Source organism: Haliotis rufescens, unplaced genomic scaffold (genome assembly GCF_023055435.1).
Source record: "Haliotis rufescens isolate VD_foot unplaced genomic scaffold, xgHalRufe1.0.p SCAF_2, whole genome shotgun sequence".
Lineage (NCBI taxonomy): Eukaryota > Metazoa > Mollusca > Gastropoda > Lepetellida > Haliotidae > Haliotis > Haliotis rufescens.
Genome location: NW_025963890.1, coordinates 23,537,726 through 23,563,315, shown reverse-complemented (window position 1 = coordinate 23,563,315; position 25,590 = coordinate 23,537,726). Strand labels below are relative to the sequence as shown.

General features: G+C 42.7%; 2 protein-coding genes across 4 annotated transcripts in view; one reads left to right on the top strand and one right to left on the bottom strand.

Moving 5' to 3' along the window:
- Positions 1–183: 183 nt before the first annotated feature.
- Positions 184–3,347, bottom strand: LOC124146206. Its single transcript, XM_046516384.2, has 3 exons — positions 3,040–3,347; positions 1,487–1,677; positions 184–926 (listed from the first exon to the last, which is right to left on the bottom strand). Exons 1-3 carry the CDS (start codon positions 3,219–3,221, stop codon positions 406–408), a joined length of 894 nt encoding a protein of 297 aa, XP_046372340.2. The 5' UTR covers positions 3,222–3,347; the 3' UTR covers positions 184–405.
- A 194-nt stretch (positions 3,348–3,541) lies between these two features.
- Positions 3,542–25,590, top strand: part of LOC124146170 — a 32,337-nt gene continuing 10,288 nt past the window's right edge. For all 3 annotated transcript variants that reach the window (XM_048399764.1, XM_048399763.1, XM_048399765.1), the window contains exons 1-12: positions 3,542–3,730; positions 4,225–4,362; positions 7,023–7,121; positions 9,928–10,138; positions 12,652–12,760; positions 13,278–13,437; positions 13,761–13,866; positions 13,983–14,106; positions 22,581–22,719; positions 24,128–24,223; positions 24,936–25,047; positions 25,180–25,244. In XM_048399764.1, coding sequence (XP_048255721.1) covers positions 3,593–3,730; positions 4,225–4,362; positions 7,023–7,121; positions 9,928–10,138; positions 12,652–12,760; positions 13,278–13,437; positions 13,761–13,866; positions 13,983–14,106; positions 22,581–22,719; positions 24,128–24,223; positions 24,936–25,047; positions 25,180–25,244 — 1,497 coding nt within the window. In that variant the 5' untranslated portion in view covers positions 3,542–3,592. The remainder of the gene's footprint in view (positions 3,731–4,224; positions 4,363–7,022; positions 7,122–9,927; positions 10,139–12,651; positions 12,761–13,277; positions 13,438–13,760; positions 13,867–13,982; positions 14,107–22,580; positions 22,720–24,127; positions 24,224–24,935; positions 25,048–25,179; positions 25,245–25,590) is intronic.

The window sequence follows — 25,590 nt, the reverse complement described above, 5'->3', positions numbered from 1 at the left end:
ATTTGCAAGATTGACATCCACTGCCATAAACTCGGAGATGGACATGGTATGAGTGCCAGACATCCATCTTTCTGTCCAATAAAGACGTTGTTCTCAAGATAAGAAAAATTGAAATATCCAAAATAAATATCTTCATTCAATTTGGTAATGGAAAGACCGACCAAGTAGAACGGACATATTTCATTAAAGAATACAAAAGTTTATTGTTAATAATATCCCGATAACATGGGAAATGGCTTCTGGTTGCAATTAGCACAACGGATACTACTGCTACTGCCCAAACGAAACGCCTGCATAATTTAAAGATAACAAAAACAAGCTAAGACTGGAGGCACGGTGGGCATGACTTCTGTGTCGAGCCGAATAGGTAACCTAGGGTGTCGTATTGTTGGTAACCCAAGATGATCAAAAATTGAATAGATCATCATTGTATGTCACTCTCTCAAGGTGTTGCTTTCCATGTTTACTGCGTTGAAACTGCACACTGGTTTTGTCTGTTTGCGTCCTGCCATGGTGGTGTGTGACGTGCTTCAGGGATGCCCCGTCTCTGGTGGAAATATTGCTGTCTTTCATCCTCATGCTATCAGTGCATGTATTCGAAACTTTGGCCACGATACTGTCAGCAGATGTGTCCGACCTCTTGGCGTTGACCCTTTCGCTGGACTCTTTGGCTCTGACATTAGGTGGATGAGATTTTACGCCTTCTGGGCGAATCTTCCTCAAACATCCCTTGCTATCATGAAATATAACCTCACCATGTTTTTGTCTGAGTTTGGCAAAATATTCTTTTTCAAATTTCTGTTGTTGTTTTATGCATATATTTTGCAGGAACAAGATGTCTTTGACGACCGCGCTCCGTTTCTCCTTGACATTGGAGTACACCACAGACTCGTGGTCCAGCTGCCGCTCATACATGCTCCTTAGGTCTGAAGACAAACGTGGCCTTAGTTAGCATAGTCTTAGGTACCCACACGGAGGCCCATTCGCACCACCACCAATATTCAGAAACAACACTGAAAAAATCCCATTCGTAGTCGCACATTCAATGGCATGCGTGCTTGTGGGTTATTTGAGAAATATTAATGTTAAAGAAACCGTCTAGAGTATTGAAGTAATGTTGATTATTCAGTAAAACAAAACTCTAAAGTTCATATCAGCTTTCTCCAGCACTGTGAAGTGATTGAAATAGACATCCAAGTAGTTCTAACGATGTCTTATTGGCTGACAATCTCTTATTACAACTAAATTTCACTGATGTGAGACCATAAATCAATCAAATATCTTCTAAACAACCAAGAGTTTCATTGTCGAATAAAGTATACAATAGGTTGGTTGCATGCTGCAGGTTTTCTATTAGAATAGCCACAGTGAAAATAAAACTTTTGGTAGATGACACAGTTACGAATGTTGTAATTCACCCATCTCATTATATTATCGGATTATGGAAGACAACGCAATGAAAACAGCTTGAACTGTTCTAACTCACTTTTCATGGACTTGAGATCTGTATCAAGATGTCTTACTTTGAGACGACACTCAGCCAGGGACCTCTTCAGCATGTCGCCTCCCGCGTTGGTACTAGCCTCGTTGTTGCCCCGCCGTAGTTCCCGCATCTCGCCCTTCAAGTTCTGAATCTGAAAGTTCAGCATCTCGTTGAAGGATCGCTGGTACTGGTACCTGAAACCAACTTGTCTCAGTACTAGGCCCAGTGCCACAAGATATTATTCAGCATCTGCATGACTGCAAATTTATCAAAAAGTGTGTTGTTGTGGGTTCGAATCCCGGTTCGCCCCGATAATGTTTCTAGGTTTGTCAGCGCTATACCCGTGCTCTTGGGTTTCACCGAGGTGGTAAACGTCTGAGATCTGCATCACTTCGGGCTTTCCTCCCACATTAAGCTGACACGCCGCGATATAACTGGAATACTGTTAGAGGCGGCGTTAAACCCAGCTCACTCACTCACTCACTCCTATTTCCCTGGCGTTATACCAAGATCACTCCTATTTCTTTTTATATCGTAACGGTGTAGCATATGTATGTAGATGATCATAGTTTATGTTAACACTAAGACTTCCATGTGGATATATCATGTAGTGTTTATTGTGTCCTACAAGCAAAGCTTTATACATGAACCGCAACTGATGATACTCAAAAATGAAGATATTGCCAAATTTAAATGGCCCAACCATGTAACGTCTATCATAGAGAAAGTTTTAAAAAATGTTCCATCCATCAGAAGATTAAACTGTGCTTCAAAGTGTATATAATGTATGTAGGACATATTTTTTAATATAAGTCAGTAGAATGGGACAGCGATACACATTTATGGTTCTTATTACGAGCAGCAAGGATTGTCACAGGTTTACCTGAGTTTCACCGAAATCTCGCCAATGTTGTGACACTGGTTGGCTGCCTTTAGGTTCTAGAGGAAGATGTTATGACAGCGTTGTACATTTCACAAAGTTATCAACAAACGGGCACAGGGTTATCTTCAAGATTTACTTTCTCTTACAAAGGAATTTTTGTCTAATAGTAATCTAAGATCTAGAGATAAAACTTATTTTACAATTCCTAAAGCTAAAACTAATACACTCCAAAATTCTTCTCTTCAAAAACGCGTGCGTGTGTGTGTGTGGTTGTTGTTTCAAGCCAAAAAATCCCTTAGTTTCATGGTGCTCGATTTTATTCATCATATACTTTCTCCATATTTTATGCTACATTTGTAAATACACTTTCTAATTTACATTTTAATGATGATGTTTATATGTGGGATGTATTTCTGGAAAGGGTCCAGAAAGCAAGAAGTGTTTTTCCCAATCCAGATTGACAAGTCAATACAAATATGTTTAAATCATTTCGAATTTCGTCTTTTTAATTTCTTAGTTGAGACAAAATGTGTGACTAGCGTACAGTTTTGGGTACGAATGTATAGCTAATACCACAACCGGTGTCTGAAAGATGAACTCGGGTCGGGGCGCATAGTCTCTGCCATAGAACTGTTCGCGAAAGTACATGTGTCTCAAAGTTCATTTACAATACCTGATTCTCCATTCAACTTCTTCCTGTTCTCTCTGGTTGTTGATCACGAGACCCTCCCGCACGATGTTCCTCCACTGGTTGGCTGAGACATGTAATGTCCGTGCGGACTCACGTTCCCAGTGCAGCTCCCTCCGCAATTTCTGGATGGCCCGGATGTCATCCTCCCCATCTTCCTCCTCCATACTCACACCATCGCTCAGGGAGAAAGATTTGGGGTGAAGAGGTGTCAAATGAGACCTTACGCCGATTCTGCTGATTATGACGTCACAATAATGAAGTCGCGTGACGTCGTATACGATGTCATAATTATGAGGACTTGAGTTTAGGTTTTCTTTAATATATTCAATACAATAAAAACAATAAATGATTTCATTATGTAATACGTTTCATAATAATGTACGAAGACGTAAAAAATGAAACACACGCTAAAAAGAGGGGATTTGAACTTTAAACAGCTAATCCGGTCGCACTCGTAGGAACACAAGTTCATTTACCCAGTTCGTTTAGAGTTACGTCCCTTTCAATAACAGGAAGATTTCCGCACATCTACTGCATGTGTCTTTACTGTAGGATTCAGCGCCGGAGGCTGGGTGGCCTCAGCGGAACCAACTTCTGCTTGTCCAGCTATCTGAATGACATGACTTTCGACTGTAGATTACTGACAAATGTTTTCCCTGTTTACAGAAACGAGGTGAGGGCGTATCTTGTCATCACGTGCCATTGTTTTGGTTGTCACAAAGACGTATATAGAATATATACGTCCGTGGTTGTCACAAGACATCTGAGTCGGCTGATTGTGAAAAATCTATAGACTGATATAAACCTGTGCAGGGACCACTGATCTTTATTATTCATTGACATTGATTCAGCCACATAATTTTAACAAACATATTTCAGTCGCATTTATTATTCAAAGAGTATGAAGTTAACCAATTGGGCAATTGCAATTCAAAATTCAAATGTGTTTTATTTTTTTATCCATATTATGTTGCCGTTTATTAATTAAGGAACACTATTTCAGTTGTTAGTTTAACTTGAACATCATGATAAGTTCATAATACATTTCTCCATATATCAAAACAAAAGAATTCAAATAATTAACATAATGATTACCAATGAGACATGGTATTAATATTATATGACAGTTTGTCTTTTCACAAAATTCATCTGTTCTGTATCATGAAGGTATTTGAAGATGTGGTCAAGCGCTGTACATATGGTCAACTTGGACAGATGTGGCTACTCCCCGGTCATCTGTTCCTCACATCCAAATCCAGACTGAAAGTGTTCAGCTTTGACTTCATCCCTGCCAGTAGACAACAGGCAAGGCTCCATGTGGCTCCATTTTAGTCTATTTGTGCATAATAATGAGACAAGGAGCCTTTTTGCTTGTAAGATTCTCATGAATTGATTGATAGGCATTACTTAGAAGTTGACAGATGACAAAGTACACACAATTTAAGGATAACAACTTCTTTAATTACTGTAAAGGCGACGTTTCGGTATAGATCCTTATAACATTGTCAAGAACATGGTACAGAATATATATAGTAGGTGGAGGATTAACAATAACAACAATTGCATGTATGAGTGGGATAACATGAGTTGGTTAAGTAATGACAACATGTTCATGCAACAAAGTATGTGTAGAGGATTAACTATTTACTCTCTCCTCTCTGACTTTGAATGGAATCATTTCGATATATTCGCTATATTAAGAATTACATTTAAAAAAATCACCCCTAGATAACTTCTGATTTAACTATCTGTAAAGCCGGTGGAGGTGACTGTAGATGATAGCGGGTTCTGAAATATATAGACAATATATAAATGTGACTATGTGTAAACAATTGATGTATTAGGGTTTTTTCCAATAGTAGTGCAAGGGAATTATTACTGACATTGTCACTAAGTTTCAGCTTGTCAAGTTACACATTTTGAAGTTTTTGTTTTTGTCAGTATCATAGATTTAATCATATGTTAATGGTGATTACTGTTATGTTTTTAAAAATATCTTATATTGGTCCCCAAATCATGCTAGACATTCCTAATTACTTCAATTTTGAGTTGGCACCTCTATGTGTACTGTGCATACCATGTACTCTTGACATAGAAATATTTCATTTACATGTAGTGTGAAGATTATAACACAAAACACACACTGATGCACACCACTGAGGAGGATGTAACTGTTGGTGTGTGCACAGGGTGTGTCTCACTATTATAACAACTGATTATGTAAACATACTTAAAGGTTCAGTGATTATTAATTACTACCATTCAGCATTAGAAATTGACACTGGTCCTGTAGTCCTTGCCAAACGCCCAACTGGTGGAAAATTGCCATTTTTAAGGGTTTTGCTATTATCATTATAAAGACTTGTGTACTTAAAATGTTGGTTTCTGCCTATTATTGAAGTGATCACATCCCAGTCACGACACGACATTGAAGTGATAGTTCAAGATGAGTTTATTCCCGTAGCTTACATGTGTGACCCTTGACATGTGCTCTCCCCCAATGTCCATGCCTGGATCTCCAACCCATGCTTGTCGCAAGAGGCGACTATGCTTGTCGTTAGAGGCAACTAACAGGATTGGATGGAAAGGGTGCATGGTTGATGCATCATTGTATCCCATTTGCGTGGATTGATGCTCATGACATTAATCACTGGATTGTCTGGTCAAGATTCGATTATTTACAGACTGCCGTCATATAGCTGGAATGTTACTGAGTGCGGCGTTAAACAACAAACAAACAAACTAACACAATATCTATCACTTGATTTTCTGGTCCACACTCAATTATTTACAGGCCGTTGTCATATTGCTACAATATTGCTTAGTGTAACATTTAACAACAAGCAAACAAACACTACAAATTGTTGACTTATTTAAAAGCCTATCTAAATAAGACAATTAAGAACTCCCAAAGAACTCATCAATAGAACATATGAACAAGATTAATTCTGAAGGTTAATGTCTGATTAAGGTGACTGGACTAGTTCATATTCCATGTGTGAGCATTCTCTGCCACTAGTTTTGAGTAGTGCGACTGAGAGTGAATCACACAGGCTGCCTCCCATTAGCTCCATTGAACTGCATGTGATTGTTAACCCTGTGAACATCAAGGCAAACACCAATTCTTCACCACAGCTGATCATGCAGTGTGGATAAAAAGGAGACAATCTCATTAAAATCAGATCTTAGTTCTCGCTATCGCTAAACAAAGATCTGAGGACATCCCATTTTACGGGTTACGTCAGAATGACCTTTCATCCGACCAATCAAAGCGTCGCTTACCAGATCATGAAAGTGACAGTCGGAATGTGATTTCTAATCATGCAACCTCGAAAACGTTAACACGGGGTATTCTGAACGACAGTTACGGTCCGCACGACTGATTCCGTCAAATTCTTGCCTATCTCTCGCTTCTGTGGGATAAACATTTGAACGTAGGAGGCGTTGCACAGTATGTGGGAAGCACTGCCATACAATCACAACGATATTTAGACATCCCGGAATGTTCGTTTGTTCAGTTTTCCAAATTTTAATCGAGAACTGTGTCGACATATTTTTCAAGCGCAGCCTGAAATGGAAGTTGCCAGGTTGAAACAAGTGCTGTAAAGCTCGAGAAAGCTGCTATCTAATTGGCTGATGTCGACTTCTTGTTAGTTGTTTCGGTGGTTGGTCAAAGTTCGCGAAAGGTCGTTGTGACACGACCCGTAATGGGTTGTCCTCATATCTTTGTTTAGCGGGAGCGAGAACTTAGGTCTGATTTTAATGAGATTGAAAAAGCGATTGTTTCATTCTTGTGTGTCCTCCTGATTTTACACAACTCATGTTGCATGTAGTTGCTGAGTGAGAATTCTGAAACTATTTTTCATAAAATCAGTGAGACACACATACACTTTTAAAATAATCCCTGTAGAGTTGCATGTCTCATAAGATGCTCACTTGTGTGATATGTGATGTTGTTTGTGTAGATTTCTGACACTGGACCACTTGGGTTCTACTACCAGTCCATGACTTCCCCCATCCTGGATGTACTGGACCCTGGCATCTACCCCCACACAGTCTTCATGGTGAGAACCAACTGCTGGATGCTTCATAACAGACGTACAATCAAGAGATCAGTGTCTCGTGTGAGCTTATGTCATGGTGTTGGTTCAGCATAAACCTCTAGATCTCCCACTGACCTGACTGAACGTCAAGGGAGCTTATGTCATGGTGTTGGTTCACCATAAACCTCTAGATCTCCCACTGACCTGACTTAAAGTCAAGGGAGCTTATGTCATGGTGTTGGTTCACCATAAACCTCTAGATCTCCCACTGACCTGACTAAAGTCAAGGGAGCTTATGTCATGGTGTTGGTTCACCATAAACCTCTAGATCTTTCACTGCTGACTAAAGTCAAGGGAGCTCATGTCATGGTGTTGGTTCAGCATAAACCTCTAGATCTCCCACTGATGACTAAAGTCAAGGGAGCTCATGTCATGGTGTTGGTTCAGCATAAACCTCTAGATCTCCCACTGACCTGACTGAACGTCAAGGGAGCTTATGTCATGGCCTGATTGTCCGGATCCATCTCAAGCATCTGTAAACATCTTCTCCTCTGAGGCCACTGGCTCCATGAAGCTACCATCAATGATGACACCCCATGGAAGATATTGAAATTGGATTTTTAGTGTTGCTGACACAGGGGCCATACTAAAATACCTAGTTATGGCCATTATGGTATTTAGAGTTTGATCTTATTTTGACCTTTGTGTTTTGACCATGCTGTTAAATTCTCTGCTAAAAGGCTCTGTAAACATCTCTCAAAATGCCAGATTGAGGAAGCTGAACTTTGGCATGAATGTTTGGCGGCAGTATTTATGCAGAAAATATTTGAATGTCAATGTTGACTGCAACTTTTGCCAGAGTAAGCTGTTGTCTACATGTCCTGGTGATCTAAACAGCTGTGTTGAGCTACAGTGATGTGTTGAGCTACAGTGATGTGCTGAGCTACAGTGATGTGTTGAGCTACAGTGCTGTGCTGAGCTGCAGTGATGTGTTGAGGTGCTGTGCTGAGCTGCAAGGATTTGCTGAGCTGAGCTACAGTGATGTGCTGAGCTACAATGATGTGTTGAGGTGCAGAGCTGTGCTGAGCTACAGTGGTGTGTTGAGCTACAGTGATGTGCTGAGCTACAGTGATGTGCTGAGCTACAGTGATGTGCTGAGCTACAGTGGTGTGTTGAGCTACAGTGCTATGCTGAGCTACAGTGATGTGCTGAGCTACAATGATGTGTTGAGGTGCAGAGCTGTGCTGAGCTACAGTGCTGTGTTGAGCTACAGTGATGTGCTGAGCTACAGTGAAGTGCTGAGCTACAGTGATGTGCTGAGCTACAGTAGTGTGTTGAGCTACAGTGATGTGCTGAGCTACAGTGATGTGCTGAGCTACAGTGGTGTGTTGAGCTACAGTGATGTGCTGAGCTACAGTGATGTGCTGAGCTACAGTGCTATGCTGAGCTACAGTGCTATGCTGAGCTACAGTGATGTGCTGAGCTACAGTGCTATGCTGAGCTACAGTGATGTGCTGAGCTACAGTGCTATGCTGAGCTACAGTGATGTGCTGAGCTACAGTGGTGTGTTGAGCTACAGTGATGTGCTGAGCTACAGTGCTATGCTGAGCTACAGTGATGTGCTGAGCTACAGTGGTGTGTTGAGCTACAGTGATGTGCTGAGCTACAGTGCTATGCTGAGCTACAGTGATGTGCTGAGCTACAGTGATGTGCTGAGCTGCAGTGATGTGCTGAGCTACAGTGCTATGCTGAGCTACAGTGATGTGCTGAGCTACAGTGATGTGCTGAGCTACAGTGGTGTGTTGAGCTGCAGTGATGTGCTGAGCTACAGTGCTATGCTGAGCTACAGTGATGTGCTGAGCTACAGTGATGTGCTGAGCTGCAGTGATGTGCTGAGCTACAGTGATGTATTGAGTTGTAGTGATGTGATGTCACAAAAGTCTGGTCTGACTAATGACAAGGCTTTCTTGACAATAAATCTGATCTGCAATGGTGTAACTGACATATTGTTCTTGTGTGAGACTCATTTAGCTTGTGTGCTGCTTCATAAGAACATGAGGTAAAAACATGTTGAAAAAGGTTTTCTATTATCCCCTGCCACAAAGCTGGAAGGGTATTATAGGAATGGATGCTGTCCATCCCTCCTTTCCCAATATCGTTACCCTGACAAAAGTTAGCCAATATATCAGAACATTGGAGTGATCCCTGCAGGGACTCCTAATGCACTAAAAATACACATCAAGTTTGAAAATTAGAGTTATCGCATCACAATTTACATTGTTCTGGAATGTCATTAAACAGAATGATAAATCACTCTCTGAATTGTTGATGCTTCATTCCGATAGCTAAAAGTCCACTATTCAATAATAGTCATTATCATCATATGCCACATCAAGCTATTGTGCATTGTCAAATATCTCCATTCTGTTAGTACTACGATTTATTCCCTGGACCTGCTTGTTGTTATAGCTTAGCTTTGGAAGCGGTGAGCCCGGGGCAGTTACCATAACAGAAGGCTGATATAAGACACTGCATAATCGAGGATGACTAATATGTTTGGGGATGCATCATATGTTTTCTGTATTAAATTAAAAATGATTCAATACAGTGCTCTAAACAAACTAATATTATAGGGATTACCTGTGCAACATAATAGGATTCGGGGGAGATGTTAACATTATTATATTAGCACTGATGAACTGAATGGTTCAGTATCATTTCATGCTGTGTGAAAACAGTGTGATAGGAATGTTGCCACATACATGCTGAGACTTAGGGATGGCTGTGTACAGAACCCTGTGCAGTACTGTGACTCCTGTGCCCCCAGGTGCAGAGAAGCGGCCATGTGCAGTGCTGGAAGTTTGATGAGGAGTACATGTGGTCAGTCTACGCTGAGTTTGACCTGTGCAACGCCACGGCTGGTGCGGAGGTGGTCAGCGTGTGCATGGACCCAGTACACAAGTGCATCTACTGGTGTGAGAGGAGGGCCGCCACGGATTCAGCTACATACTGCATCTGCAAGAGGACTCTACCAGATGGTACGGTAGTAAAGTAAATGGTGCTGTAGTAGATGGTGCTGTTGTGTTGTAAATGACGCTGTAGTATAGTAGATGGTGCTGTAGTATAGTAGATGGTGCTGTAGTATAGTAGATGGTGCTGTAGTGTAGTAGATGGTGCTGTAGTATAGTAGATGGTGCTATAGTATAGTAGATGTTGCTGTAGTGTAGTAGATGGTGCTGTAGTATAGTAGATGGTGCTGTAGTATAGTAGATGGTGCTGTAGTATAGTAGCTCTAGTGTAGTAGATGGTGCTGTTTTATAGTAGATGGTGCTGTTGTATAGTAGATTGTGCTGTACTATAGTAGATGGTGCTCTAGTGTAGTAGATGGTGCTGTTTTATAGTAGATGGTGCTGTTGTATAGTAGCTGGTGCTGTAGCATAGTAGATGGTGCTGTAGTATAGTAGATGGTGCTGTAGTGTAGTAGATGGTGCTGTAGTATAGTAGATGGTGCTGTTTTATAGTAGATGGTGCTGTAGTATAGTAGATGGTGCTGCAGTGTAGTAGATGGTGCTGTTTTATAGTAGATGGTGCTGTTGTATAGTAGATGGTGCTGTAGTGTAGTAGATGGTGCTGTAGTGTAGTAGATGTTCCTGTTGTATAGTAGATGGTGCTGTAGTGCAGTAGATGGTGCTGTAGTGTAGTAGATGGTGCTGTTTTATAGTAGATGGTGCTGTTGTATAGTAGATGGTGCTCTAGTGTAGTAGATGCTGCTGTAGTATAGTAGATGTTCCTGTAGTATAGTAGATGGTGCTGTAGTGTAGTAGATGGTGCTGTTTTATAGTAGATGGTGCTGTTGTATAGTAGCTGGTACTGTAGCATAGTAGATGGTGCTGTAGTATAGTAGATGGTGCTGTAGTGTAGTAGATGGTGCTGTAGTATAGTAGATGGTGCTGTTTTATAGTAGATGGTGCTGTAGTATAGTAGATGGTGCTGCAGTGTAGTAGATGGTGCTGTTTTATAGTAGATGGTGCTGTTGTATAGTAGATGGTGCTGTAGTGTAGTAGATGGTGCTGTAGTGTAGTAGATGTTCCTGTAGTATAGTAGATGGTGCTGTAGTGCAGTAGATGGTGCTGTAGTGTAGTAGATGGTGCTGTTTTATAGTAGATGGTGCTGTTGTATAGTAGATGGTGCTCTAGTGTAGTAGATGCTGCTGTAGTATAGTAGATGTTCCTGTAGTATAGTAGATGGTGCTGTAGTGTAGTAGATGGTGCTGTTTTATAGTAGATGGTGCTGTAGTATAGTAGATGGTGCTGTAGTGTAGTAGATTGTGCCGTAGTATAGTAGATGGCTCTGTAGTATAGTAGATGGTGCTGTAGTATAGTAGATGGTGCTGTAGTATAGTAGATGGTGCTGTAGTGTAGTAGATGGTGCTGTAGTATAGTAGATGGTGCTGTAGTGTAGTAGATGGTGCTGTAGTATAGTAGATGGTGCTGTAGTATAGTAGATGGTGCTGTAGTATAGTAGATGGTGCTGTTTTATAGTAGGTGGTGCTGTAGTATAGTAGATGGTGCTGTAGTATAGTAGATGGTGCTGTAGTATAGTAGTTTGTGCTGTAGTGTAGTAGATGGTGCTGTAGTATAGTAGATGGTGCTGTTTTATAGTAGATGGTGCTGTAGTATAGTAGATGGTGCTGTAGTATAGTAGATGGTGCTGTTGTATAGTAGATGGTGCTGTAGTATAGTAGATGTTGCTGTAGTATAGTAGATGGTGCTGTAGTATAGTAGATGGTGCTGGAGAAGATGTTGCTGTAGTATAGTAGATGGTGCTGTAGTATAGTAGATGGTGCTATAGAAGATGTTGCTGTAGTATAGTAGATATTGCTGTAGTATAGTAGATGGTGCTGTAGTATAGTAGATGGTGCTGTAGAAGATGTTGCTGTAGTATAGTAGATGGTGCTGTAGTATAGTAGATGGTGCTGTAGTGTAGTAGATGGTGCTGTAGTATAGTAGATGGTGCTGTAGTGTAGTAGATGGTGCTGTAGTATAGTAGATGGTGCTGTAGAAGATGTTGCTGTAGTATAGTAGATGGTGCTGTAGTATAGTAGATGGTGCTGTAGTGTAGTAGATGGTGCTGTAGTATAGTAGATGGTGCTGTAGTGTAGTAGATGGTGCTGTAGTATAGTAGATGGTGCTGTAATGTAGTAGATGGTGCTGTTGTATAGTAGATGGTGCTGTAGAAGATGTTGCTGTAGTATAGTAGATGGTGCTGTAGTATAGTAGATGGTGCTGTAGTATAGTAGATGGTGCTGTAGTATAGTAGATGGTGCTGTAGAAGATGTTGCTGTAGTATAGTAGATGTTGCTGTAGTATAGTAGATGGTGCTGTAGTGTAGTAGATGGTGCTGTAGTATAGTAGATGGTGCTCTAGTGTAGTAGATGGTGCTGTATTAATGTTGTAGCAAGATCTTTTGGATCAAGGAATCTTTTCAGCATTTTGGCTGTATATTGCAATGGGGAGCTGAGAATGGTAAAGTCAGCTACTTTATGTTCCAGACCTAGCAAAGGTGAAGAGTAAAGACATTGGCCCCGTGCACGCCCTGGTGCACAACTGTCCGCCCAGCGACGTCTACGTCATCACAGACAACATCCTCATATCATCCAGGTGCAGGAATGCAATGACTGTTATAGGAATGTCAGTTTGGGAATACATATAGAAGTATGATAAGGGACTCTTTTGAGGCACTCCAATTGGAAAATATCAATGATGGGTCAACAATGGTCAGACCTTACAACAAATGTTATTGAAGTTATTGTAAGTGTTCATATGAACAATGACTAGGTTTGTTTTCTGTCCATAACCTGCAAGTACAGGAGTCAAATTTGTTGATAGTTTTTTTTTCAAACTTTGAGCAACTTCTTTTCCCCAATGTGCACCTTCCTACCTGCTGACGACACCTTAACACTCTCGTGGACTAGGAAGACATTCGGCATGGAATGAGGTCGGTTGTCACCAAACAAGTGGGTGTTGCCCATGCTATCTGCCACTGGTTTTCCTAGCCAAGACTTATAGAAGATACAACTGGAATATTGATGACTGCAGTGTAAACAAAGTTCACTCATTTACTCCATCTTCTAAATATCATCTTGACCAAGTGAACATATTTTTTCCATACTTCCAGGCCAGATGATGGATCTGTCCACTTTATTCTGTGGCTGAACATCGAGAAGCATCATGTCACCATGTTCATTGGTGGAGAGAAATTAGAGACAGAGTTATCTCCCCTTCCATCAGTGGATTTCAGGACTGTTCTGGTCCAGTGTCTGCCAGCCATTGCGAAGGTGAGAACCTTCATGACCAAAACATGCATGCACTATCCAGAAACAATTATGACTTTAACAGGATGTGCTTTGCCCAGTAAACTTTTTTCTGAAAGGTTTTAATCGCATCTGCTTTTGGATTAAGCCTGTTCTTGCCTGCTTGACCTAATGTCAAAATTAAACTTTCAAATAAAGGCCCCCTTTTCTTAATTTTCTAAGCTTATCAAATGCAGTGTTACAACTTATCCCTGGCTGCCTTAGTTACTGGTGTTGATGTGAGGTCACTTCAAGACAGTGATCTAGACACTTGTGGAATGCATGTTTCTGTGATGGTGTTGTTTCAGAGTGGCCAGTACAGTGGCAGGGTATATGTCCAGCTTGACCCACAGAGATGTCAGGTGGCGACACTGCAGGAAGATGGGAAACTGTACAGATACCACACTATGGATGGTTGGTGGCACTTGAATTACTTAACGTCTTGTACAGAGGAATTGAATCATGGATAAGTGCACAGCCAGTGTGTTACTTCCCAAAGATGTTTCATTGACACCTTATGATTGACACAGATGCCAGTGATGTGATCACCTGCACGATGACCCAATTCCCAGACCTCTCCGATGTACAGCTGGAGGCTGACAACTGGTTCCTCACACAGACCGTCTTTGGCATCAGGACTGGCAACAAACTCAGGTAGGGTGAGACTGGGTCTTTTCCTTGATTTCTCTATATACTGTGTACCAGGGTCACAGTGGAGAAGCGGAAGATAAGACATGGTCCCTTACCTTGATTTCTCCATATACCATGTACCCACAGTGGAGAAGGGGAAGATAAGACAGGGTCCCTTACCTTGATTTCCCCATATACCATGTACCCACAGTGGAGAAGGGGAAGATAAGACAGGGTCCCTTACCTTGATTTCCCCATATACTGTGTACCCACAGTGGAGAAGGGGAACATAAGACATGGTCCCTTACCTTGATTTCCCCATATACCATGTACCCACAGTGGAGAAGGGGAAGATAAGACAGGGTCCCTTACCTTGATTTCCCCATATACCATGTACCCACAGTGGAGAAGGGGAAGATAAGACAGGGTCCCTTACCTTGATTTCCCCATATACTGTGTACCCACAGTGGAGAAGGGGAACATAAGACATGGTCCCCTACCTTGATTTCCCCATATACTGTGTACCCACAGTGGAGAAGGGGAAGATAAAACATGGTCCCTTACCTTGATTTCCCCATATACTGTGTACCCACAGTGGAGAAGGGGAACATAAGACATGGTCCCTTACCTTGATTTCCCCATATACCATGTACCCACAGTGGAGAAGGGGAAGATAAGACAGGGTCCCTTACTGTATATGACCGTGGATAAGCCGACCCTGTAGATAAGCCGAGGTGCTAACTTGACCATTGAAATACGAGAGAAAATGATATGACCCGCAGATAAGCCGAACCAGGAAGTGAAAGGCAAAAAACACTACGAAGTCGGACTGCAAGACACGTGCCGGTACTTGCAGATATTAAAAAATATAAGATGAAAAACGTTGTAATTATATTGAAAAAGTCATTATTATTTCTAATAAAGATTTAACAAACCAGTCATCCACTTTCATAATGTGGGAAGCCGTTTCTCTTGGTAATTTTTAATCTCATAATGATCGTTATATGTTGCCATCAACAACCAAGCGCCATTTTGTGAATCGGTGTATATAGAATTATGAACCCGTGAGAAAATATATCAGCTAGAGCGAAGACTCGCAGTTTGAATTCAGCATCGTAAGCATGGCGTTTTCATTTCAAATTCGTGATGAGATTGTCAGTCAGTAAAAATATACCAACTTTTATAACCCCCTTTACACCACTATTGTATGTTAATCCAATTGAATTAAATAAACTATCATACTATGAACACATTGAATGACCATCACTTACTCACAGGCTTCTCCAGTTTATTAAACTAATCTCTCGAAAACAAAGGAATTAAGCCCCTACTCCCAACACGATCGCTAAGCACCCACAACTTGAAAATGTTTGTGTAAACATGACAATACCAATCAGCCCGTAATTATCGGTGCTCATTTCCTTGTGTACCGTGTTGCTTTTTAAACAACAGGAAGCAATCACAGTGATCACCGTTTGTGACGTCACAGGAAACAGCTGATCACATGTTTTTGCAAATGGCGAACGGAATAACTCGCCGATACAGTTGTTTATTTGCCTCTTTCAATAAAGGTAGACATTTGTTCACTATCAATTTATGAACTTTGCAAAACGTATGTAATAGCTATTGGCGATATCATCAGGGGATTATATATTATAGCTGTGAATTACATATATTGTTACATGTAAAGATTGTGGAGTTTATGAAGAACGATAAACTTTGAACATTCAATTAAAAACTTATTATCGGAAGTAGTAACATGCATAACATTTTTTTAATAATGACAACATTGGTGTATAATAATAACTTTATTGATAATTTATAACAATAATGGCTCTAGTCGTGGCAACTTCCAAACTTTCGGGAAGTTGTAATCTATCGGACCGTCATTCAGGCGATGTTTCTGACAGATCACGATCTGAAAAATACTATCATGAAAGTGTATCCCGTGGATAAGCCGACCCCTTTCTACAGAATCTTTTTTCTGGTCCTTAAAATTCGGCTTATACGCGGTCATATACGGTACCTTGATTTCCCCATATACCGTGTACCCACAGTGGAGAAGGGGAAGATAAGACAGGGTCCCTTTCCTTGATTTCCCCATATACCATGTACCCACAGTGGAGTAGGGGAACATAAGACATGATCCCTTACCTTGATTTCCCCATATACCATGTACCCACAGTGGAGTAGGGGAACATAAGACATGATCCCTTACCTTGATTTCTCCATATACCGTGTACCCACAGTGGAGAAGGGGAACATAAGACATGGTCCCCTACCTTGATTTCCCCATATACCATGTACCCACAGTGGAGAAGGGGAACATAAGACATGGTCCCTTACCTTGATTTCTCCATATACCATGTACCCACAGTGGAGAAGGGGAACATAAGACATGGTCCCTTACCTTGATTTCCCCATATACTGTGTACCCACAGTGGAGAAGGGGAAGATAAGACATGGTCCCTTACCTTGATTTCCCCATATACCATGTACCCACAGTGGAGAAGGGGAAGATAAGACATGGTCCCCTACCTTGATTTCCCCATATACCATGTACCCACAGTGGAGAAGGGGAACATAAGACATGGTCCCTTACCTTGATTTCCCCATATACCATGTACCCACAGTGGAGAAGGGGAACATAAGACATGGTCCCTTACCTTGATTTCTCCATATACCGTGTACCCACAGTGGAGAAGGGGAAGATAAGACATGGTCCCTTACCTTGATTTCCCCATATACTGTGTACCCACAGTGGAGAAGGGGAAGATAAGACATGGTCCCTTACCTTGATTTCCCCATATACTGTGTACCCACAGTGGAGAAGGGGAACATAAGACATGGTCCCTTACCTTGATTTCCCCATATACTGTGTACCCACAGTGGAGAAGGGGAAGATAAGACATGGTCCCTTACCTTGATTTCCCCATATACTGTGTACCCACAGTGGAGAAGGGGAACATAAGACATGGTCCCCTACCTTGATTTCCCCATATACCATGTACCCACAGTGGAGAAGGGGAACATAAGACATGGTCCCTTACCTTGATTTCCCCATATACTGTGTACCCACAGTGGAGAAGGGGAACATAAGACATGGTCCCCTACCTTGATTTCCCCATATACCATGTACCCACAGTGGAGAAGGGGAAGATAAGACATGGTCCCTTACCTTGATTTCCCCATATACTGTGTACCCACAGTGGAGAAGGGGAAGATAAAACATGGCCCTTACCTTGATTTCCCCATATACCATGTACCCACAGTGGAGAAGGGGAAGATAAAACATGGTCCCTTACCTTGATTTCCCCATATACTGTGTACCCAAAGTGGAGAAGGGGAAGATAAAACATGGTCCCTTACCTTGATTTCCCCATATACTGTGTACCCACAGTGGAGAAGGGGAAGATAAAACATGGTCCCTTACCTTGATTTCCCCTTATACTGTGTACCCACAGTGGAGAAGGGGAAGATAAGACATGGTCCCTTACCTTGATTTCCCCATATACTGTGTACCCACAGTGGAGAAGGGGAAGATAAAACATGGTCCCTTACCTTGATTTCCCCATATACTGTGTACCCACAGTGGAGAAGGGGAAGATAAAACATGGTCCCTTACCTTGATTTCCCCATATACTGTGTACCCACAGTGGAGAAGGGGAACATAAGACTTGGTCCCTACCTTGATTTCCCCATATACCATGTACCCACAGTGGAGAAGGGGAAGATAAAACATGGTCCCTTACCTTGATTTCCCCATATACTGTGTACCCACAGTGGAGAAGGGGAAGATAAAACATGGTCCCTTACCTTGATTTCCCCATATACTGTGTACCCACAGTGGAGAAGGGGAAGATAAAACATGGTCCCTTACCTTGATTTCCCCATATACCATGTACCCACAGTGGAGAAGGGGAACATAAGACATGGTCCCTTACCTTGATTTCCCCATATACTGTGTACCCACAGTGGAGAAGGGGAAGATAAAACATGGTCCCTTACCTTGATTTCCCCATATACCATGTACCCACAGTGGAGAAGGGGAACATAAAACATGGTCCCTTACCTTGATTTCCCCATATACTGTGTACCCACAGTGGAGAAGGGGAAGATAAAACATGGTCCCTTACCTTGATTTCCCCATATACTGTGTACCCACAGTGGAGAAGGGGAACATAAGACATGGTCCCTTACCTTGATTTCCCCATATACTGTGTACCCACAGTGGAGAAGGGGAAGATAAAACATGGTCCCTTACCTTGATTTCCCCATATACCATGTACCCACAGTGGAGAAGGGGAAGATAAAACATGGTCCCTTACCTTGATTTCCCCATATACTGTGTACCCACAGTGGAGAAGGGGAACATAAGACATGGTCCCTTACCTTGATTTCCCCATATACCATGTACCCACAGTGGAGAAGGGGAAGATAAAACATGGTCCCTTACCTTGATTTCCCCTTATACTGTGTACCCACAGTGGAGAAGGGGAAGATAAGACATGGTCCCTTACCTTGATTTCCCCTTATACTGTGTACCCACAGTGGAGAAGGGGAAGATAAGACATGGTCCCTTACCTTGATTTCCCCTTATACTGTGTACCCACAGTGGAGAAGGGGAAGATAAGACATGGTCCCTTACCTTGATTTCCCCATATACTGTGTACCCACAGTGGAGAAGGGGAAGATAAAACATGGTCCCTTACCTTGATTTCCCCTTATACTGTGTACCCACAGTGGAGAAGGGGAAGATAAGACATGGTCCCTTACCTTGATTTCCCCTTATACTGTGTACCCACAGTGGAGAAGGGGAAGATAAGACATGGTCCCTTACCTTGATTTCCCCTTATACTGTGTACCCACAGTGGAGAAGGGGAAGATAAAACATGGTCCCTTACCTTGATTTCCCCTTATACTGTGTACCCACAGTGGAGAAGGGGAAGATAAGACATGGTCCCTTACCTTGATTTCCCCATATACTGTGTACCCACAGTGGAGAAGGGGAAGATAAAACATGGTCCCTTACCTTGATTTCCCCATATACTGTGTACCCACAGTGGAGAAGGGGAACATAAGACATGGTCCCTTACCTTGATTTCCCCATATACTGTGTACCCACAGTGGAGAAGGGGAAGATAAAACATGGTCCCTTACCTTGATTTCCCCATATACCATGTACCCACAGTGGAGAAGGGGAAGATAAAACATGGTCCCTTACCTTGATTTCCCCATATACCATGTACCCACAGTGGAGAAGGGGAAGATAAAACATGGTCCCTTACCTTGATTTCCCCATATACTGTGTACCCACAGTGGAGAAGGGGAAGATAAAACATGGTCCCTTACCTTGATTTCCCCATATACTGTGTACCCACAGTGGAGAAGGGGAAGATAAAACATGGTCCCTTACCTTGATTTCCCCATATACCATGTACCCACAGTGGAGAAGGGGAACATAAGACATGGTCCCTTACCTTGATTTCCCCATATACTGTGTACCCACAGTGGAGAAGGGGAAGATAAAACATGGTCCCTTACCTTGATTTCCCCATATACCATGTACCCACAGTGGAGAAGGGGAACATAAGACATGGTCCCTTACCTTGATTTCCCCATATACTGTGTACCCACAGTGGAGAAGGGGAAGATAAAACATGGTCCCTTACCTTGATTTCCCCATATACTGTGTACCCACAGTGGAGAAGGGGAACATAAGACATGGTCCCTTACCTTGATTTCCCCATATACTGTGTACCCACAGTGGAGAAGGGGAAGATAAAACATGGTCCCTTACCTTGATTTCCCCTTATACTGTGTACCCACAGTGGAGAAGGGGAAGATAAAACATGGTCCCTTACCTTGATTTCCCCATATACTGTGTACCCACAGTGGAGAAGGGGAACATAAGACATGGTCCCTTACCTTGATTTCCCCATATACTGTGTACCCACAGTGGAGAAGGGGAAGATAAAACATGGTCCCTTACCTTGATTTCCCCATATACTGTGTACCCACAGTGGAGAAGGGGAACATAAGACATGGTCCCTTACCTTGATTTCCCCATATACTGTGTACCCACAGTGGAGAAGGGGAAGATAAAACATGGTCCCTTACCTTGATTTCCCCATGTACCCACAGTGGAGAAGGGGAAGATAAGACATGGTCCCTTACCTTGATTTCTCCATATACCGTGTACCCACAGTGGAGAAGGGGAAGATAAAACATGGTCCCTTACCTTGATTTCCCCATATACTGTGTACCCACAGTGGAGAAGGGGAACATAAGACATGGTCCCTTACCTTGATTTCCCCATATACTGTGTACCCACAGTGGAGAAGGGGAAGATAAAACATGGTCCCTTACCTTGATTTCCCCATGTACCCACAGTGGAGAAGGGGAAGATAAGACATGGTCCCCTACCTTGATTTCCCCATATACTGTGTACCCACAGTGGAGAAGGGGAAGATAAGACATGGTCCCTTACCTTGATTTCCCCATATACCATGTACCCACAGTGGAGAAGGGGAACATAAGACATGGTCCCTTACCTTGATTTCCCCATATACTGTGTACCCACAGTGGAGAAGGGGAAGATAAAACATGGTCCCTTACCTTGATTTCCCCATATACCATGTACCCACAGTGGAGAAGGGGAAGATAAGACATGGTCCCTTACCTTGATTTCTCCATATACCATGTACCCACAGTGGAGAAGGGGAACATAAGACATGGTCCCCTACCTTGATTTCCCCATATACTGTGTACCCACAGTGGAGAAGGGGAACATAAGACATGGTCCCCTACCTTGATTTCCCCATATACCATGTACCCACAGTGGAGAAGGGGAAGATAAGACATGGTCCCTTACCTTGATTTCCCCATATACCATGTACCCACAGTGGAGAAGGGGAAGATAAAACATGGTCCCTTACCTTGATTTCCCCATATACTGTGTACCCACAGTGGAGAAGGGGAAGATAAGACATGGTCCCTTACCTTGATTTCCCCATATACCATGTACCCACAGTGGAGAAGGGGAACATAAGACATGGTCCCCTACCGTGATTTCCCCATATACCGTGTACCCACAGTGGAGAAGGGGAAGATAAAACATGGTCCCTTACCTTGATTTCCCCATATACTGTGTACCCACAGTGGAGAAGGGGAAGATAAGACATGGTCCCTTACCTTGATTTCCCCATATACCATGTACCCACAGTGGAGAAGGGGAACATAAGACTTGGTCCCTTACCTTGATTTCCCCATATACTGTGTACCCACAGTGGAGAAGGGGAACATAAGACATGGTCCCTTTCCTTGATTTCCCCATATACCATGTACCCACAGTGGAGAAGGGGAAGATAAAACATGGTCCCTTACCTTGATTTCCCCATATACCATGTACCCACAGTGGAGAAGGGGAAGATAAAACATGGTCCCTTACCTTGATTTCCCCATATACTGTGTACCCACAGTGGAGAAGGGGAAGATAAGACATGGTCCCTTACCTTGATTTCCCCATATACCATGTACCCACAGTGGAGAAGGGGAACATAAGACATGGTCCCCTACCGTGATTTCCCCATATACCGTGTACCCACAGTGGAGAAGGGGAAGATAAAACATGGTCCCTTACCTTGATTTCCCCATATACTGTGTACCCACAGTGGAGAAGGGGAAGATAAGACATGGTCCCTTACCTTGATTTCCCCATATACCATGTACCCACAGTGGAGAAGGGGAACATAAGACTTGGTCCCTTACCTTGATTTCCCCATATACTGTGTACCCACAGTGGAGAAGGGGAACATAAGACATGGTCCCTTTCCTTGATTTCCCCATATACCATGTACCCACAGTGGAGAAGGGGAACATAAAACATGGTCCCTTACCTTGATTTCCCCATATACTGTGTACCCACAGTGGAGAAGGGGAAGATAAGACATGGTCCCTTACCTTGATTTCACCATATACTGTGTACCCACAGTGGAGAAGGGGAAGATAAAACATGGTCCCTTACCTTGATTTCCCCATATACTGTGTACCCACAGTGGAGAAGGGGAAGATAAAACATGGTCCCCTACCGTGATTTCCCCATATACCGTGTACCCACAGTGGAGAAGGGGAAGATAAAACATGGTCCCTTACCTTGATTTCCCCATATACCATGTACCCACAGTGGAGAAGGGGAACATAAGACATGGTCCCCTACCGTGATTTCCCCATATACCGTGTACCCACAGTGGAGAAGGGGAAGATAAAACATGGTCCCTTACCTTGATTTCCCCATATACCATGTACCCACAGTGGAGAAGGGGAACATAAGACTTGGTCCCTCACCTTGATTTCCCCATATACTGTGTACCCACAGTGGAGAAGGGGAACATAAGACATGGTCCCTTACCTTGATTTCCCCATATACTGTGTACCCACAGTGACGTGGAGTGAGGTAATCTGCCCTGCCCTCCATGATGGTGTTGCCACTGTTTCAGGTTGTTCAATGCCAGGCTTGGTCTGCCGCTGCATGATGTGACCTCCCCAGACAATGGGGAGATTCTGGGGGTCAGCGTGTCTCATATCCCCACTGTCATGGTGGGAATCTTTACACAACACGACATATATATTGTGCAGGTAACTTATCATTCATCAAAATATTGTTTTTATTTACTGAAGTTAAAACAGCCCCAGACTTTTCCAACATTTTACGAAAATGAATTTCAACTTTGACCTTTTTGTAATGGCTGTTAAAGATGTATCACAGAAAAGTATTTCCCATACTCATACACAGTCAAACACTGTTGTGTTGAACTTTGTTGTCTCGAAGTAAAAGCTTGGTCCCTGCATATTTCTTCTTTAAACATCATTTTCGTCGATGTCAAACCTCAGAAAACTCGAAGTATTTACATAGGTCCCTTCAGCTGTGACCCATCGATGTTTGGCTATATTATATTTGTTTCCCCTGTATATTGCCCTGTTGGAGAGACAAAGCACTAGTTTGTGTTGCTGTATGTTGCCCTGTTGGAGAGACAAAGCACTAGTTTGTGTTGCTGTATGTTGCCCTGTTGGAGAGACAAAGCACTAATTTGTGTTACTGTATGTTGCCCTGTTGGAGAGACAAAGCACTAGTTTGTGTTGCTGTATGTTGCCCTGTTGGAGAGACAAAGCACTAGTTTGTGTTGCTGTATGTTGCCCTGTTGGAGAGACAAAGCACTAGTTTGTGTTGCTGTATGTTGCCCTGTTGGAGAGACAAAGCACTAATTTGTTTTACTGTATGTTGCCCTGTTGGAGAGACAAAGCACTAGTTTGTGTTGCTGTATGTTGCCCTGTTGGAGAGACAAAGCACTAGTTTGTGTTGCTGTATGTTGCCCTGTTGGAGAGACAAAGCACTAGTTTGTGTTGCTGTATGTTGCCCTGTTGGAGAGACAAAGCACTAGTTTGTGTTGTTGTATGTTGCCCTGTTGGAGAGACAAAGCACTAGTTTGTGTTGCTGTATGCTACCCTGTTGGAGAGACAAAGCACTAGTTTGTGTTGCTGTATGTTGCCCTGTTGGAGAGACAAAGCACTAGTTTGTGTAACTGTATGTTGCCCTGTTGGAGAGACAAAGCACTAGTTTGTGTTTCTATGTTGCCCTGTTGGAGAGACAAAGCACTAGTTTGTGTTGCTGTATGTTGCCCTGTTGGAGAGACAAAGCACTAGTTTGTGTTACTGTATGTTGCCCTGTTGGAGAGACAAAGCACTAGTTTGTGTTGCTGTATGTTGCCCTGTTGGAGAGACAAAGCACTAGTTTGTGTTGTTGTATGTTGCCCTGTTGGAGAGACAAAGCACTAGTTTGTGTTGCTGTATGTTGCCCTGTTGGAGAGACAAAGCACTAGTTTGTGTTTCTATGTTGCCCTGTTGGAGAGACAAAGCCCTAGTTTTTGGTTCAGTATGTTGCCCTGTTGGAGAGACAAAGCACTAGTTTGTGTTGCTGTATGTTGCCCTGTTGGAGAGACAAAGCACTAGTTTGTGGTTCAGTATGTTGTTTTTTTCCTATTGACAGAAGACTCCTGCAAAATCCGACAGTCCAAGTGTGATGTCGGCACCTGCAGGGAGGACGTTCCAGACAGATGCCCTACAGGTTGCCTACCTGAGTAAGGTATGTCAGAAAATTATGCTGTTCTTTTTCTCACATGTGTGGAACATTTTAGTCTATATACATACCACTAGGTGGAGGAAGCTGTTTGTCAGTGGAGGAGGGGATGGGGCATGCACAAACACATTCAGGGATTGAAAGTACCATTGCCAATGCTCAAGCACTGTTGCCATCAGTTGGACCAGTTGCTTCATCATTGCCACTGGTCCATGCTCCAAGCTTAAACGTTAGTACTTTCAATAGAAATATTTCTATACAAAGAGAATGCTTTCATTGGGGATGCTGAAAGAAGTCCAAGCATCCAAACATTCGTTTTGATACCAGATGAACACAAATGCTTTAATGTTTTCCCTGTATGAGTTGGGAATGGAATAACCTCATCATTGGTTGGTTGGAGGGAAACAGAATAGGTGCTTCATACATTCTCTGTGTATCTTCTTTCTGATACCGAAGTGCATGTACATGTCACTCATATTCTAAATAGACGGCATACATCGCATCTGTCTGTTAAATAAATAAACAGAATGTGCTGGAGCAGGTCTCAAAACTTGTTTTTGAAGGGAGGTAAGGATATTATTTTGGTTGTAAATGACTCATTACTGTCCAGCAAAAGACTTGATTTCATGCAGAAATTTCCTCATTAATTTGATAAACCACATTTCAAGCTGCGTTATGACTGAATATTACATGTCCTTGACCCTGAGCCTTTTGTCAGGAGAAGCAACAGGACCAGTCAGCCCAGGTTGTAAAAAGGATATCGCACCTGCACAGAAGGTGGAACGGGGATCAGGTGAAGCAGCCAAGGTCAAGGTTGTCCCAACTTGTAGGTCAGTGTCAAGAACGTTTGAAAGGGATAAGTGTCAGTATATCTTTTGTTCTTATATGTGACCTCTACTTTGACATCTTCCTTCAGTTCTTTGACAAAGGTTAATCTGTGTATAATGTTGTAACTGTTCCAGATCCCTACATGGCAGAGTTCTGGAGGCTAGAGGAGTTAGTTGGCAGTATAGCGGATCGGTCCAAGGTAGGTGTCCATGTTAGTGGATAGGTCCAAGGTAGGTGCCCATCTCAGCAGGTAGGTCCAAGGTAGGTGCCCATCTCTGTAGGTAGGTCTGAGGTAGGTGCCCTCTCAGCAGGTAGGTCCGAGGTAGGTGCCCATCTCGTTAGGTAGTTCCAAGGTAGGTGCCCATCTCAGTGGGTAGTTCCAAGGTAGGTGCCCATCTCTGTAGGAAGGTCTGAGGTAGGTGCCCTCTCAGCAGGTAGGTCAAAGGTAGGTGCCCATCTCAGCAGGTAGGTCCAAGGTAGGTGCCCATCTCTGTAGGTAGGTCTGAGGTAGGTGCCCTCTCAGCAGGTAGGTCCAAGGTAGGTGC